The sequence below is a fragment of the Cupressus sempervirens genome, chromosome 11 (assembly GCF_028749045.1).
Source record: "Cupressus sempervirens isolate cs-2001-9-10 chromosome 11, ASM2874904v1, whole genome shotgun sequence".
In the NCBI taxonomy this organism is placed as follows: Eukaryota; Viridiplantae; Streptophyta; class Pinopsida; order Cupressales; family Cupressaceae; genus Cupressus; species Cupressus sempervirens.
In genome coordinates, this window is record NC_143128.1 from 495,272,323 (window position 1) to 495,291,512 (window position 19,190).

Consider the following 19,190-nt stretch of genomic DNA (forward strand, 5'->3'; position numbering starts at 1 on the left):
GACTCTTTTATCAAAGACTCCAACCATTTTGTTGACTTCATCAAAAATGCCAAACTAGAAAATGATGACATTTTGGTCAGTTTTGATGTGGTCTCCCTTTTCACCAAGGTCCCCATTTCGGACTCCATCGAAGTTGTCAAATGCAAGGTCAATGAAGAGGTGGCCACATTAGTGGAGTTATGTTTAAGATTCACCTTTTTCACCTTCCAAGATATTATTTATGAACAAGTCGATGGTGTAGCTATGGGCTCCTCGCTTTCTCCTATCATTGCCAATCTTTACATGGAGTACTTCGAAGATTTGGCTTTACACTCCTTCCCCTTCAAGCCTAAGTGGTGGAAACGCTATGCTGACGACACCAAAATTTGTTGGCCTCATGGTCTCCAAAAATTAGAAGAATTTCACGCACATCTTAACATGGTGTCACCCTGTATTTCCTTCACCATGGAGCTGGAGAGGAATGGGCGTCTGCTATTTCTCGATGTTTTACTCTCAAGGAAATCGGACGGCTCGCTAAGTCGTCAAATGTTTCGTAAAGCCACCCACACTGATTTGTATCTCCATTCTTCTTCCCATCACCACCCTCGCCAAAAAGTTGGAGTGCTCAAAACCCTGGCTCTCAGGGCCATTCGCATTTGTGACAAGGACAACATTGACGATGAGCTTTCCTACCTTCGCAAAGTCTTCAGGCTCAATGGATACACCAACCAAAATATTTCCAAAGCTTTCAAGCTAGCCAATTTGTTTCACTCCACCCCAAGAACCCCCCCTTCCCAGCACAACATTACCCCCTTCGTCATCCTTCCTTTCATTGAGGGCATCTTGCATAAAATTTCAAAAATTCTTCTCAAAAAAGGAGTTCGTTGTGCCTTCAAACCCCTTTCAACTATCAGGAATCACGTGCCCCCTCTCAAAGACTCTCGAAACGCTCTCGCTGATTCGGGTGTCTACAAAGTTTCTTGTTCTTGTGGGACTCCATACATTGGAGAAACGGGTAGATCGTTCTCCACAAGAATTAGGGAGCATAGTGCTGACATCAAGCATGATAGAGTGTACAAATCAGCCCTGGCCGAGCATTCTTCCTCCACCAAACATCACATTTTTTTGGAGAACACTCAGATCCTCGCTAAAGAGGATAGCTATTTTAAGAGGAAGATGAAGGAAGCGATTGAAATTTTCAACCACCCTTCCAACCTCAATCGTGATGATGGTTGGGCCCTTAGCCAAGCGTGGCACCCTCTGTTATCTTCCATCAATAGACCCCATCGTTCCCCCCGTTGACTCCCCCTTCTTTCTCTTTTCTCTTCCTTCTCTCATCTTTGTAGTGCTTGCGTCTTTCTTCAGTGGGTTGTTTTTCTTGATTTACGTGTCACTCCCACCTACCTCTCCCTCTCCTCTTATTGTTTTTCTTGGTCTGCAACATATCATTTTGTTTCTTAGCTCTCTTTATCATCCTGATGATGGATGATAGAGTATGATCCGAAATGTTGATGTTAAAAAAACATACACAATCACACCCAGAAGTGAATACAGGATTTCTAGGTTGTTATCCTTTCTTCATTTTATTCTAAAACTCATAATCAGATATTTAGAAAAATATTTAGATCCACAACTTTTTGAGCTTAATTACATCATCCACTACAAATTTAAAGGTGAGTACTTTATCTCTTATTTTCCCTCTTAGAATATACATACTTTTAGATCTTTATAAGGTGATTTGAATATATTTTAGATCTATATTTGTCATATCTCTTGTTTACACTGCATGACAAAGAACCTTGCTATTATACTTCCTCTAGATTTTGTATTGGCATCCTACTATCCTCTTTGGGTTTTTACTAATAAAATTTAGGTCTTGTTGAGAGTTATTCTTGGAAGCCCCTCTTTATCTTGTATTAAATGTTCTATAGAGAAAGCATTGAACTTGTTTAGTCTTGTTCGCATTATTATCATTTGGTGTCATTTTCCCCCTGAACATTTTGGTGAACCTGAAGTGAACTCTCCTTTTGTTTGATCTTGGTAGTTATATATTTTATTTTTATTCATTGTATTTATAAACATAAAAATACAAAAATATTTTGCATTATTAGGATTACTTTTCACTTTACATTAATTTGTGTGTTAGTCTTGAGTTATTTTATTTTTCTTCAATATGTATGATTTCTTTCATGAGTAATTTATTGATGTGTCTATTAGTAAACCTTTAAAGGTGTTTAGTGGTGAAGGTTTGGATGAAAAGAATGATATCTTCATTGAATGCATTTCTCCTAAAACTTCCTCTACGTTTGTCATGATAGACCTTTACATCTGGATTATATCATGGAGTCCTATATGTAATAATGTGTGTAGTATTGAGCCTATGATATTTTCTCAACCACTTATTACTCTTATAGGGTACCACCTCAATAACCCATTATCACTCTTAATGACATTCATCAGGATCATAAAACTCTTATAGTCCTTAAAGGGAACCCAAATAAACTTTAGTTTCTCACACTTATTGGACACAAAATAATCCTCAACCAATAGTTTTGGTAGTTCCTACACCTTTATCCCCTTCTCATCCAATGCTTTCTTAATAATCATGCTTACTTAATTCATTTGACAAGGAGTATGATTTAGTTGAGAAATAATGTGCTACTCCCACTTAGATCTCTTTATGGGAACAGTTTCAAACATCCCCTACTTATCATTAAGCTTTACAAAATTCTTTATCTACTTTGTTAGAACCTTCTCTTAATCTAGATATTATTAATTCTTTCTTAGAGCATATGCATGCTAGATTTTCTCCTCTTCGGATTGCATTTAATAAAGATGATTGATGTAGGGGCATCTTAGGTCTTTGTGCAATCTTGCATCAACCAAAAATATTTCTTGTTTTCTATACCAATCTACTGTTTATGAAGCAGTCATTATTTCTATGGTTTCTTGTTGTACATAGTTATCATTATGTTGATGACATGTCTTAGATCCTTTTCCTAAGTGTATGAGTTCTAATGTTCCATATATTCTATTTTATTCTTTACTATCCTTATTTCCTACTATTTTCATCCAATGAGGTGTGATGTTTTGATTGGCACAATTTCTTATGCTTACATGGTATCTTGTGCAGTTGGGATCTGACTCCTAACACATGTGTGGACCTATCTTTAAGTGAGCATGATTGCATATTGTCCTTTTCTTGAACTTTGGTTTACTCTTCCAAGTCTAGATCCATATTGTAATCAAATGATTGACTAGCTAACTTGTGGCTTAGCTAGCTATAAAAGAAACTTGGTTAGAGGTATGAAAGTAATTTTTGGGAGGAATATAATTATAAAGGAGATAGAAGATGCAAGTTTTCACTTCAATCTCATAGTTTCATTGGTACGTCATCACAACCCAAAAGGCATCATGGTTGGGTATGTTTTGGTTTCTTTATATGTGAAGTTAAATAATTACACCTATAAACATGCTACATTTGGCCTTGTGTTCTTAATGGTTTATCTAATGTATGTATAGATTTCATGTGTAACTCTTAGAAGGGAGTGCTGGTAGGTTTAAGTTCAGTTTATTCTCTCTTATTCTTCCCATTCCACTTCTCCCTATGTTAGGTGGTATTAGAGAATAGTTCTTTCTTGTGGCTTACATTGTGGAGAACCTTGTTGAATTTGATTGTAGGGTGGAAGATTTGAAATCTAACCTATAACTTGTAGAAGGTTACGATCTTGCATGAGACATTGTAAAAATTGTTTGAGTTAGAGGAAGTGTTGATAATGCTATAATGAATATGTTGAGGTAGATTGCAGCAAGGCTTGAAGTTGTTGAGACAACCTAGAGAAGAGGTGTACATGTTGAGGATATCAGTGATGATGAATAATTAGCACTTGATCCTAATCTTGAACCTGAGGTTGAACAAGATGAAGAAAGGATTTTTAGAGTTTTTTCTAGAGCTAACTCTAGATTTGTTGTTGAATTTGTTTTCTATGATGGAAGACTTAAAAATACTATAGTATGGATTGGATCACTGAGATGGATAAATACTTTGAGTATGAAAAAACTCCTAATAAAAAGAAAGTCAAGATAGCAGTCATAAAATTGAAGGGTCGTGCTTCACTTTGGTGGGATCATTCAAAAATTGAAAGATAGAAATAGGAAAAGGAAAAGTTCAATACATGGGCGAAGATGATTGGAAAAATGAAATTTTTTTGTCCCTTTAGATTACCAAGTTAATTTGTTGAAGAAGATTTAGAGTTTGAGGAAAAAAGACATGAGTGTGAAAGAATATACCAAGGAATTTTACAAGTTGGATATCAGATCTAGATATGTGGATGATGAAGTTGAGAAATTGGCAAGGTACCTAAATGGTTTAATAATATCAATTCAAGGTGAGATCAATTATGTTAAGATAGATTGTGTGAAGGAAGAATATGTGTATGCTTTAAAGGATGAACAAAGATTGGCAAAGAGACATGATCAAAGGCAAAGAGGAAGAGGTGGCATATTTAAGAGAAGAAAAGGAAACACATATGGAGAAAGTAGAAGATCTAATAGAGAATTTCAAGATAAAGTAAAAATCAGAGTGGAAGGAATAACCCAATACAAGAAGAGGTAATTAAACTAGAGGTAGCTATAATGGTTACTCTAGGAATAATAATAGTGCAAAAATAGAAGAAAGATCTTGGTTTAAAGATACTTGTTACAAATATGGTGAAGAGGACATAGAGATTTTGAATGTACTAACTCTAGAAAGATGATTGGAGTTAATAACAAAGGAACTCTAGCTTGCAAAGAAGTTGTTGAAACACTTAAGAACCTAAAAATGGTTAAAACTTAATGTTCAGAAGAATCTTGTGGACTGAAGAAGTTGATGGGGAACATTTTCTAATAATGAGTTTGTTTGAGACCAGATGTAAGATTGTTGGGAAATGTTGTAAGGTAATAAATGATAGTGAAATTTCTAATAATTTAGCATCTGAGGAACTAGTTAATGAATTACAAATATCCTAAGCCTTATCATATTGCTTGCATCCATAAGGATCATAAATTACTTGTAAGTGAGTAATGCCTTATTAAATTCAAAATTAGGAATTATCATGATGAATTCTTATGTGATATTATGCCTATGGTTTATTTTCATATTATTTTGGATAGACCTTGGAAGTATGATAGACAAGTTTTGCATTATGGTAGATTGAATCAATATGTTATATGGGTTGATGGAAAGAAACAATTTTTTTTTTATTTAGTAGAAAAACTTGATGAAAATCATTGTACCACAATTAGAGTATGTTTGGTCGAAGGTCATAAATTTTCTAAAGATGTGAAAGAACATAATTTTTGTTTTTCTTTGATTCCTAGAAAAATTGAGAACAATATGAGTTAGAACATGCACCCGAGATTGAGTCTTTATTGACAAAGTTTCAAGACATTATTTTTTATAATGTACCTAATGGTTTACCTTATGTGAGGAGAATAAGACATTATATGGATTTGATAGGTAGAGCTAGTTTATCTAATAAAGTAACACATAGATTGACACCAAATGAAAAGGATGAATTGAATAGGCAAGAATAGTAGTTGATTGAGAAAGGTTTGATTAGAGAAAGTTTGAGTCCTTGTGTATTTTATACCATGTTACCACCTAAAAAGAATGGAGAATGGAGAATGTGCACTGAATCTAGAGCCATAAGTAAGTAAATGGTGAAATACAAATTTCCTTTTCCTAGGATGGAAGACATAATCGATAGTTTTAGTGGAAAAATTATTTTACAAAGATTTATTTGAAAAGTGGATATCAATGGATCAAAATTAGAGAAGGAGATGAATTGAAAACTACTTTTAAGACTAATGAAGGTTTTTTATGAGTGGTTGGTTATGCATTTTGGTTTAACTAATGCACCTAGTGCTTTTATGAGGCTGACGAATGAAGTTCTAAAGAAATTCTTTGTTGATTGAGAATTTTAGACAAGTATTGTAGAGATTGAAGGAGGAGAAATTGTTGATTAATTTGAATAAATGATCATTGATGAAGGAAGAGATTATGCATATTGGTTTTTTTACTCTAGCTGATGGTTATAGTATGGATCCTATAAAACTAAAAGCTATGCTTGATTGGCCTACACCTAAGAGTGTTGGAGAGGTAAGATCATTTCATGGATTGGAATTTTTTTATAGGAACTTTATCAGAAATTTCAGTTCTATTTGTAATGCTATGACTAAGACTATCAGAGGAGATAAAAATAAATTCAAATGGACACATGGAACACAAAAGGTTTTTTGAAGCATTGAAATAAAATATTGTATAATTGCCTACACTTGCTTTTCTTGATTTCAATAAAGTTTTTCAAGTTGAATGTGATGCTAGTAGAAGTGCCATTGGAGTTGTTTTGAGTCAAAAAGTAAGACATTAGCTTTCTTTAGTGAGATATTAAATGATGCTAGAAAATATTTTGTTTATGATCAAGAATTCTATACTATTGTTGAAGCTTTGGATAAATGTAGATATTACTTGACGCCTAAATATTTTATCTTGTATATTGATCATAAAGCTTTGCAATACTTGGAAAGTAAGAATAAGTTGAATTAGAGATACATAAAATGCATTTTGTTTTTAATCCAAAACTTTTATTTTTCATTGAAACATAAGAGTGGTCAGTCAAACAAGGTTGTTGATGCTTTGAGTAAAAGAAGGTATTTGCTAATGAAATGAGAGTTGGGGTACTTGGAAAGGTATTTGCTGAGTATTTGTATGAAACTGGTCCTCATTTTGTAGGACATTAGAAATATTGTAAATATCATATGGTAAGAGATAAGTAGACTGATTATTTCATTCAGGAAGATATGTTGTTTAAGGGAACTCACTTGTGTATACCTAGAGGATCTATGAGAGAGAACATAATAAAGGAAAAATAAAGTAGCAAACTTGCAAGATATTTTAGAATTGATAAGATAGTAAATTTTCTTTTAGATAGGTACTTTTGGACAAAAAATTATAAGCATGTGTAGAAGATGGTTAAAAGCTACATAATTTGTCAAACAACAAAAGGAACTAGTAAGAATTTGGGATTGTATTCACCATTTCCTATACTTGATAAGCCTTGGGAAGATATCAGTATGGATTTTATTCTTGGTTTTTCTAGAACTTAGAGAGGTAATGATTCTATCTTATTAGTAGTTGATAAATTTTGAAAATGGCTCATTTCATACCTTGTAAGTGTTGGAAACTTAAAATTGGAACAATTGTTATTTTGTCATTGATGTCAAATCTATTGATAAGATATATTGCTACCTAATCTAAATGTCATATCTATTTGAATAGTGAAGAGGATTTGAGAAGTTTCTCATAATAATAGCACCTAGAGGAAAGGTTGAGTTATGAAAAGAAAAAAATAATCAACATTTTATTAGATAGACATTGATAAAGAAAAGTGATTGTTTATGTCAAGAAACCTAAGCCAAGCCAAGCACAAGTATAAAATAGAGTTAGTGTTGAGTAATACTAGTGTCAACCAAGCTATAGTTAGTGCTAATAAAATTTAGTGTTTACTAAGCATTAGCATTGACTAAGAAAGATATTTGATGCCAAGCCAAAAAGCTTTACATCGACTAAGTATTTTAGTGATGATCGAATGCCAAAATTTAGAGACGATGGAGTGACAGTATAAGAATGAATTCAAGGAAATCACAAGATCAAGTTGACTTAGTTGATTTCTTAGGAGAAGTAAACCATGTTGAAGATAAGATTGATCAGTTGGATCATTAAATTCAAGGCAAGGACTAGGTAAAGACTTAATAGACAAATTCTAGAGAAGCTTCTAGAAGAAGATCAAGAAGATGGATAGATATAGTGAATCACATTGAACCTAATCATAAACCCTAAGATCTACAGTGGATGTAGAAAATTGTAAAGAAAAAATTTCCTATTTAAAGAGATACATAGCTGAACAATTGGTGTGTGTGTGTGGTGTGTGTGTGTGTGTATGTGTAAAGCTTTTATGTGAAGAGATACATGTAGAGAAAGGTTGATAAAAAATGCATGAGTGTGAGTGATTGTGAAGCTAATAGAGAAATCTGTAGAGATGATGTTGATGTTGATAAGTGAATCTAAGAAGAAGGCTTAAGTGTTATTGAGAAGAGTAGACTTATTGCTTGAAGTATTTCCAAGTGAATCAAGATCATAGATGAAAGTGAAAAAATTATCAGCTAGTTAGCACAAGGATCGAAGAGAGATCTAAACCAACAAAGTGAGTTGTAATCATATAGATCAAAACATATTATTTTATTTCTAGTCACTATAAATAGTTTTTATTGAAATCCTTTTAACAGAACCTAATATTCATTTGAAGACTTAATAATCTATGTAAATCCTTTAACTAGGTGACATTCTAAATGGAATGATCAAAGTGCTCTTACAAGGCCACTCCTAATAGGGTGAATAAATCCTCTAACTAGGTCATATTTAATAGTGTATTTTGTAACCTTTAACAGGGTTGGCTCATAAAAAAACTCATTTTGAAAGAGTGAAAAAGAGTGGCATGTTGCTGGTGGTTTTTCCCAAATTGGGTTTCCACGTAAAATCCTAGTGTCAAAACTGTGATGAATGCTTTATGTGTGTTTACATTTGATAATTTTTTCATTATGAAATGCAAGTTATGTTTATGAAAATTTTACAGTATAGACCAGGCAACATCAAGATAAGAAGAATAGTGAAGTGTCTATTGTTTAATTTTTCAAGTGCTATATATTGACCTTGAGTAATTGATTCACTGCCCTCTTTCAGTTATTCTAAGCATTTCTAATAATTAGTATTAGAGCATAGTGCAAGTTTGAAGGTACTTAAATATAAAGATCATGACTAATAAGAGAGATGTACCCAAGTTGAACAAGGAGAACTTTCTTGTATGGCAAACCTTGATGAAGTTGCACATATCCAATATCAGTAATGTTGTTGTCAATTTTCTGGAGAATGAATATGTAAAGGTAGCAACTACTACTCTAACTATTGAACAACTAAAATAAAATCTATAACACAACCAAGTAATGTTGGATATTTCCTTAGCCCTAAGTGCTAACAAGTTTGATGACCTAAAAGACTGTGATAATGCAAAGAAGATGTGACACAAATTGAAGACCATATATAGAGGTGATGACAATGTTCTAACAGCAAAATTAGAAATCCTAAGAGGTAAATTTGATGACATGAGAATGATGGAAGATGAGAACATATTATAATACTACACAAGAGTTAAAGAGGTTGTTAATGCTATTTGAGGTGCAAATGGAGAAATCAAAGTTGAAACAATGATAAGTAAGGTATTGAGGACTCTACTCCCTATCTATGCCATTAGAGTCTCTGCAATCCAAGGATTGAGATGCATATAGGTAAAAATTTAAACTTAGAAGATGTAATTAGTAGACTTACTACTTTTGAGATGTCTAACTTAAAAAACTACACACCTACTACTATTGAATTTACTTTCAAGTCACAACTAGTTCTTAGCAAGAAGAAAGGAAAACATGTGAAGAGTGAAAGTGATAGTTCTAATGATGAGATTGATGATCTTGAATCCCTCATTGAAAAAAGGTTTGGAAGAGGAAGGGTTAAATAAAAAGGTAAATTATGTAACATTTTTTTTTTCATGCAACAAATTTGGTCATATCGCTGCTAGATGTCCTGACAAAGATGATAAGGATGAAAGGAAGGAAAGAAAGTACAAAGGAGGAAGAGATAAAAAAGGCTACAAGAGAAGAAAGGATGAAAAAGGTAAGAAATATTGTTTTATAGATGAATAAAGGACTGATAATGAATCTAAGAGTAATGATGATGAAGTTTTCTATGTTTCTATGAAAGAAGATTCTAATGAAGATGAGAAAACTGCATGAATTTATTATGTGAACAAAAGTGGTGCATGGATAATTGATAGTGGATGTTCTAATCATATGACTAGTGATAAAGATAAATCTAAGGATATTGGTCCATATAATGGTGGATGTGTTAAATTTGATAATGATATCCCATGTGTTTTAAAAGGTAAAGGTACTATTCAATTGACTGACAAGATAACATGTGACAATGTTTACTGGGTTGAAGGACTCAACTAAAATTTATTGAGTGTTTCACAGCTAAAAAAATCAAATTAGAGAGTTGAATTTCATAATATAAAGGCCAAGATACATGATGGTGATGGTAATCTAATTAGAACTGGTGAGTAGAGAAGAGGTAACTTATTCTATCTAGACCTGTCAAATGAGACATATTTGTTTACACAACAACAAGATGTTTGGTTATGGTACAAAATATTATGTCATGTGAACTTTGATAATTTGGTTAATATCAGTAAGATAAAGAAAGTAAGAAGGTTTCCTAAACTAAAGAAGCTTTAAAATGTTATGTGTAAACAATGCCAATTAGGAAAGATGACAAATTCTAGTTTTAAGAGAAAAACATATACTACTAATGATATTTTGGAATTGGTTCATACTGACCTTTGTGGACCTACTAGCATTCAAAGGTACTATGGAGATCAATTTTTCATTCTATTTGTGGATGACTACTCTAGAATGATGGATGTGATGTTTCTTAAAGATAAATCTAATGCTTTTCAATTATTTAAGTGGTATTTGGCTAGAGTTGAAAAAGAAACAAGGAAGATTCTAAAGTGTTTGAGATTTGACAAAGGTGGTGAATTCATTTAACATGAGCTCAATACATTCTACAATGATAGAGGAATCAAAAGACAAATGTCAACACCAAGAACCCCTCCTTAGAATAGAATAGGTGAAAGGATAAATAGATCAATAATGGACTGTGCAAGAACATTAATGACAAAGAATAATGTATCATAGAAATATTGGAGAGAAGCAATTAGTACTATTGTTTATACCTTGAATAGAGTACAAGTCAAGAAAGGTACAAATGTTAGACCTTTTGAACTATGATATGGTTATGCTCCTAATGTTAAATACTTCAAAATATTTGGTAGTAGATGCTATATAGTGAAAGATAATAAGAATGGAAAGCTTGATCGAAAAATGATGAAGGCATATTCCTAGGTTATTCTACTCAAAGAAAATCTTATAAGTGTTTAAATTCTAACATTAACAAAGTTGTCAAAAGTGTAAATGTGAGAGTTGATGAGTTTGTAGAAAAATATATACACTTTAAGTAATGAAGAACCTAAAGACTATAGTACATTCATCTACATGGATGATGATGCTCCTATCCCTCAAAGTGAATAGACAAGTCAAGTTGCAAGTTCCCATCAGATAGTAAATGATGGAATGAAAATACAAATTTCCAAGCACCAGAAAGTGGGTGCCAAGAAATAGATTGAAGATGTTGAGTCATAGATAGGTAATGTTGAACATTAGATAGAAAATGTCTAGCATGTAGTGCTGAACCAGCACCAAAGAAAGGAAGAGAAAATGAAATTGATATTAATTTTCAAGATGAACATGTAGAAGATTAGAGAAGGAAACTACCTGTGCTAGCAAAATATGTGAGAAGATATCATAAACTTGAAAAAATAATTGGTGATACTGAATCAAGTTTTATGAGAAGAAGAAGACTCAAAGATAATACATTCTTACTTTGTGAGTTTGATCCAAAGTCAATAAAGGATTCTTTAGACAATGAAGATTGGATCCAAGAAATGAATGAAGAAAATTAACCAGATTGAGAAGAAGAATACCTGGACCTTAGTGCCAAGACCTAAAGTCAAAAATGTCATTTGGACAAAGTGAGTTTTTAGGAACAAGCTCAATAAGAATGGAGAAGTAACAAGAAACAAGGAAATACTAGTACGCAAGGGTTATGCTCAAGAAGGAGTTGATTATGGAGAAAAATTTTCGCCAGTAGCAAGACTTCAAGGGACTAGAACTCTTCTTGCATACTTAGCCTACAAAAATTTCAAGGTATATCAAATGGATGTCAAATCTACATTTTTAAATGATATATTAGAGGAAGAAGTATACATTAAATATCTTGAAGGATTTGTAGATCCAAACAAGAAGAAAATGGTGTGTAAATTAAACAAAACCCTTTATGAATTGAAGCAAGCCCCAAGAGCATAGTATGAAATATTACACAACTATTTGATGAAGATTGGTTTTGAAATTAAAAATAATAATAGTAACCTATATTTAAAGAACGGTAAGAATAATGAAGTTTTGTTATCTAAAATATTTATTGATGATATTATATTTAGAGGAAGAGAGGCTTATGTAAATCATTTGTTGATGAAATGAAAAAATAATTTGAAATGTCTATGTTTGGTGAAATCAGATTCTTTTTTGAACTACAAGTGTGTCAAATGAAGTTTTTATTTTCATTACACAATCCAAATATATCAAGAAGATATTAAAGAATTTTGGTATAGAAGATTCTAGGCTAGTGAATACACCTATGTCTATTGGACATAAGCTATCTAAGACTGATGATTCTAGTGATGTGGACCAGACCCTATATAGATCCATGATTGAAAAATTACAATATGTTCACAATAGGCCAGATATTGCTTTGGCAATTGGGATAGTTGCTATATTTTCAACAAATCCTAAAGAGAATCACATGATGATAGTGAAAATGATAATGAGATATCTAAAAAGGTATAAAAGAGTATGGATTGTTTTACAAAAGAAATGATAAGTTTGAACTAAGGGTGTTTATTGACTTAGATTGGGAAGGAAATATTGATGACAAAAAAAGCACTAGTGGAGATGCATTCTTTCTAGGAAAGAGATTGGTGTCATGGACAAACAAGAAGTTGAATTATGTTTACCAATGTACACATGAAGTTGAGTATGTGGTAGATGTAGTGAACTATTCAAATATTATGTGGATCAAATAGTTACTAAAAAAGTATGAAAGAAGAAATCACAGATCTAATAGTTATTTATTGTGATAACATAAGTGCTATTAATATTTCAAAGAATCCAATGATGCACACTAAGACAAAGCACATTGTTATCAAGTATCACTATTTGAGGGAATTATTTGAAGACAAAGAAGTGAAGCTAGAATATGTGAATACCAAGGAATAAATTTCTAACATGTTAACAAAACCCTTACCTAAAGATGCTCATGAATATCTTAGAGGTAAACTAGGGGTGATTCCCCTAATCAAAGCTACTTAAGAAGGAAAGGTGCATTGCATCACATATACTAATTAGAATATCCTACATAGTGATGCAATACAACTCTACTTTCAAAAGTTCCTAAGGTAGATAATTTAGTGCATCATAACAAATAAATCATAGATAGATGACAAATATCAACCAGACATTCTAAATCTACATAATTCAGATGTATGAAGACTTTGAAGATGAGACAACTACACGCCTTTAGCATTTTTGTCAAAGAGGGAGAGATTACTTAAGAGGGAGAAATTACTACATGAGAAATTTTAGAGAGAGAAATTCAAAATTTTAAAGGAGAGGTTACAGAAAGAAGGAGCAATTACTCCTAAGAGAGATTTAGAGAAAGCAATTCAAATTATAGCAATTAGACTTTTAGTAACAAAATCTTTGTGATTGTATGGTAACTAAGCTTAGATTAGTATTAACATGTTTGAGATGTTGCCATCAATTCCAAAGAGGGAGATTGTTGGAAACTTACTATTGGAATAATTGTTGTTTTCTCATTGACGTCAAATCTATTGATAAGATATATTGCTACCTAATATAAATATGATGTAAATAGTATAAGAATGAATTCAAGAAAATCATGAGATCAAGTTGACATAGTTGATTTCTTGGGAGATGTAAACCATGTTGAAGATAAGATTTATGAGTTGGATCATTAAATTCAAGGCAAGGACTAGGTAAAGACCTAATAGAAAAATTCTAGAAAAGTTTCTAGAAGAAGATCAAGAAGATGGACAGATACAGTGAATCAAGTTGAGCTTGATCATAAACCCAAAGATCTATGGTGGATGTAGAAAATGGTAAACACAAATTACCTATTTAAAGAGATACAAAGCCAAAAAATTGGTGCATGTGCAGCGTGTGTGAGTGTGTATGTACAAAGCTTGTATGTAAAAGAGAGACGGATAGAGCAAGGTTGATCAGAAATGCATGAGTGTGAGTGATTGCAAAGCTAATAGAGAAAGCTTGCAAAGATGATGTTGATGTTGATGTTGATGTTGATAAGTGAATCTAAGAAGAATGCTTAAGTGTTATTGAGAAGAGTAGACTGATTTCTTGAAGGGTCTCCAAGCAAATCAAGATTAGAGATGAAAGTGAAAAACTTATCAGCCAACCAACACAAAGACCAAATAGAGATCTACATCAGAAAAGTGATTTGTAATCACATAGATCAAAATCTATTGTTTTCTTTCTAGTCATTGTAAATAGTTTGTATTGAAATCCTTTTAACGAAGGTTAACCTAATAGTCATTTGAAGAATTAATAATCTATGTAAATCCTTTAACTAGGTGACATTCTAAATGGAATAATCAAAGTCCTCTTACAAGGCCACTCCTAATAGGGTGAATAAATCCTCTAACTAGGTCACATTTAATAATGTGTTTTGTAACCTTTAATAGGGTTGGCTCCTAACATAGCTTACTTTGAAAGAGTGAAAAAGAGTGACATATGGCTAGTGGTTTTTCCCAAATTAGGTTTCCACGTAAAATTCGAGTGTAAAAAATGTGATGAATGCTTTATGTGTGTTTACATTTGATAATATTTTTATTATGCAATGCAAGTTATGATTTTGATATTTTTATAGTATAGATCAAGCAACACCAAGGTAGGTAGAACAGTGATGTGTTTATTGTTTAATTATTCAAGTGGTACATATTAATATTTAGTAACTAATTCACCCCCTCCCCCCCTCTTAGTTATTCTAAACATTTATAATAGTAAGAAGACATCTGATGAAGTACATGTGGATCAATTAATCTTTAAGGAATTGGTTAAATTGTATGGTTTTCCTATGACTATTGTTTTAGGTAGAGATGCTAAGTTTACTAGTTATTTTTGGAGGACTCTTTGGAAGAAAATGAATATAAAATTGAATTTCAGTTCTATAATTTATCCACATACAGATGGATGAACTAAAGTTGTGAATAGAAGTTAAGATAACTTGTTGAGCTATTTATTTGGAGATAATCTTACTAATTGGGATTTTATTTTGGCACAAGAAGAGTTTGCATATAATGATTTTGTGAATAGGAGTACTAAGAAGATACCCATTGTGATTATTACTAGAATGAATCCTAGGGGAAATACTAAGTTGAGGGATCTGAATCTTGAAAGAAAAATAAGTAATAAAGATGAGGAATTTGAAAATTTCATAAATACTTTTCATGAGGAAGTGAAAATGAACTTGGAGCATAGTAATCAAGAATACAAACAAAAAGCAATTAAAAGAAAGAGATAAAAATAAAAATACTTTAAAGTTGGTTTTGAGGTTATGGTTCACTTGAAGTTGAAAATATTCCATGTTGGTACCTATAGTAAGCTAAAGATGAAGAAGTTTGGTCCTTGTAAGATTCTATAGAAGTTTGATAGTGGAAATGCTTTTGAAGTTGAATAACCAGATGACATGGATATTTCACCTATATTCAATATTAAAAATGCCTTTAAATATTTTGAATTAGATGATGAACTAAAAAAAACCTTGGATTATCATAAGAAGAAGATAGATAGCATTGAAAGGATATTGGATAGAAAAATAACTAAAAGAACAAGAGGAAAGGACTACATAGAATACCTAGTTTAGTGGAAAGAAAAACTAGTTGAAGATAGTACATAGATTACACAAGATGAGTTGACTCTTTCTAGTTTAGGTCAAGATACCAGTAATGCCTAATGTAGACATTACTTATTTATTAACCCCAAGTGTTTGATGCAGGATCATCTAAGATCTTCGAGCAATCTTGCATCAACCAAAAATATTTCTTATTTTTTGTACCATTATTTTGTTCATGAAGTAATTATTTTTATTGTTGGTTTCTTTTTTTACTCAGTTTTCATTATGTCAAGGACCTATCATGGATCCTTTTCCTAAGTGTGCAAGTTCTAATGTTCTATATTTCTTGAGTTCTATGTCATTCTTCATAGTTCTTATTTCCTACTATTTCCATCTAGTGAGGCATAATGTTTTGATTAACATAGTTTCTAATGGTTATATGGCATCTTATGCCATTGTGAGTTGACTCTTAACACATGTTTGGACCTACGTTTAAGTGTACATGATTTTATATTGTCCTTTTCTTCAAGTTTGGTTTACTCTTTTGAGTTTGGGCCTATATTGTAATTAAATGCCTAACAATCTGACTTGTGGCTTAGCTAGCTATACGAGAACCTTGGTTAGAAGTAAGAAGTAAGTTTTTGGAAGGAACGTGACTAAAAGGTGACAAAATATGTGGGTTTGTATTTTGATTTCATAGTTTCATTGGTACATGGCTGTTGGAAGGCCTCACAACCAACCATGTTGTGGTTTCTTTGTATGTAAAGTTAAATAATTTCACCTATGAATATGTTACATCTAACCTTGCATTCTTTGAGGTTTATCTAATTTGTGTATAACTTTCATGTGTAACTTTTAGTAGGAGAGTGTTGGTAGGTTTAAATTGAGTTTATTATCTCTTATTTTCTCCATTCTACTTCTCCTTGCATCAATGATATACCACCTAAGGAACTTCAAGATTAGTATGATGCTCTTATGGTTGTAGTTATTGTTAATAGAAATCCAATTCAAATAAATTTATTTGATAACCAATTAGGATTAAATATTTTTACTTTGGATATGTTGAAATCTATCTTTACTGATATGTTCACTATAAAGCTAGATAGTGTTCCTATGTATGGCTTTGATAACATTGCTAAGAAAAATTTGGTGCTTATAACTCTTCCTATTAAGGTCAATCCAATAGTATTACATATTTGAAACCATGTGATGCATGTACCTCTCAATTAGTACCTTGTTTTGGTAAGACTATGCTTGTATAATAAGCATGTTATCCCCTCTACTCTTCTTCGTAATTTAGGTTTATCTATGATGATGTGATGTATACTCTTTGTGCAAATGATAGACCTAATAGTTGCTACAATATTGAGTCTTTTAAGGTGCCTAGACCTAGAGAAGGAAAAAAAAAAGGATAAAATTTAAACTAAAGATCAATCAAGTGAAGAAATTTCCTCCACTTTATCTAAAGATGATTGAGGCACTTTGGACTTTAATCCTAAATTCATTGAATAATACAAGGTTTTTGATCTCTCTTTCATGAAAATATTTGAACAACCTAGTGATGAAAAAGTTGCTTCAACTCCTCATTCTAGAGAGTTAAGTAATAAATTTATCATTTATTCATCTAAATAAGCTAAAGAAACTATTAAACCACATGATCATGATGTAGTTTATTGTGAAGCTCCTTTGACTAGCATTTATATGAATGATCATAATGGTCTGGGACAATGTTTACTCACTAAACACAGGTTCTATGGTTAGGGATGTGGAAAATTTGCAAAAGGAATACAAGTTCATCTATCTAATGATTATTATAAGCATACTTATGGTTTGGGATTCAATCCTTACAAGAAACCTTCCATCTTTATGAATGTGAATCATATTTATAGTGGTTTGTTGAAGTTATCAAACCTCCATTTGATTACCTTTGATCAATCAACCTCTTTGGATATTTTCTTTTATGATAATTCTTTACCTAATTTTCTAGGTGCATATGAGGTTTTACCTTCTTCCATTATAATAAGAGAAAATCTTACTTTTGGATATTAACGGATAGTTTGGAGCATAAACTAAATCAAACTTATATGTTAATCCCCCTCTTCCTCTGGAATAAGAACATAAGAGTAATCTATTGATCAATAAAACAATAGATGTGCCTATCGATCTTGGTGAATGAAAAGATTATTAAGATTGGAATTTTTCTGGATGAAATGGAACAAAAGAAGCTCACTAAACTACTTTTAGAATTTTATGATATCTTTTCTTGGAAATATTTTGATATGCAAAGAATTGACCTTAAAATTTTCACTCACAACATTGTTCTAAACTTTGATGCTAAACCACTTAAACAAAAGATTTGTAAAATGAATCCTAGCATCTCTTCTTGTTAAATCTGAGAAAAAATCTTTGATGATGTTTTATAAGTCTTATAGATTATTCCCCATGGATTTCTAACATTGTGGCTATCTCTAAGGGTGAAAATAAGATAAGGATGTGTACTAATCTTGTGATTTAAACAAGGATTCTATAAAAGATGATTTTCCTTTACCTAACATTGATATGATAGTGGATTCAACTACCTAACATGTATTATTATCTTTTATGGATGGATTTTTTGGGTATAATAAAAAATTTATTCCTTCTTATGATTAATATAAGACCACTTTTATTACTCCTTGGGGAACTTTCTATTGGGTATTGATGCCTTTTTAAATAACAAATGTGAGTACTATTTATCAACATGTTATGACATTGATCTTTAAGAATACATGCATAAGATTCTTGAATAATATGAGGATAGAATTTTAGTGAAGTTTTTAAAACATGAAGAACATGTTATTACTCTTAGATTAATCTTTGAAAGAATAACAAACTATAATATGTCTTTGAATCCAAAAAAATGTTCCTTTGGGGTTGACAGTGGAAATCTCCTAGGGTTCATTATATCTAGAGGTATTGAGGTGGATAGAGAGACAATTGATGATATTGTCGATATGAATCCTTGAAATATCTCACAACTTTGTAGCTTACAAGGACAGATATAGGCTATCCATACATTTGTTTCTAACCTAGTGGATCGTACAATTCATTTCACTTCCTTTCTTAAGAAAGATTCTACTTTTTCTTGGAATGAACATTGTAAGCTCTCATTTGAGGAATTCAAATTTTATCTTGCTAATCCTCCTATCTTGAAACTAACTCAAATGAATAAGATGTTCTTTCTTTATACTTCTACCTCTTCTAAAGCATTAAGTTTTTTCCTGGCTCAACATGATCAAGATGGTAAGTAATATCCTATTTTTTGCTTGTCAAAATCTTAGACATTCTCTCCTAAATTAAAAATTTAATTCTTGTGTGGAGATTGATTCTTTAAAACATCTATTTTTGAAAACATATTTTTCTACGTGACTTTCTAAATGGCTCATGCTCCTAACAGAGTTTGATTTGAAGTGCATCTCTCATAAATATATTAAATGGAAAGTCATGAGTGATCATTTGGATAAGACTCCCTCTT

The 19,190-nt window shown here is 31.8% G+C and overlaps 1 protein-coding gene across 1 annotated transcript in view; it reads left to right on the plus strand.

The window, feature by feature from the left end:
• The first annotated feature begins 243 nt into the window (after nucleotides 1–243).
• Nucleotides 244–19,190, plus strand: part of LOC149530533 (uncharacterized) — a 122,674-nt gene continuing 103,727 nt past the window's right edge. Inside the window, exon 1 of the mRNA XM_089808208.1 lies at nucleotides 244–1,210. Within this exon, the coding sequence (XP_089664334.1) occupies nucleotides 244–1,210 (967 nt within the window). The remainder of the gene's footprint in view (nucleotides 1,211–19,190) is intronic.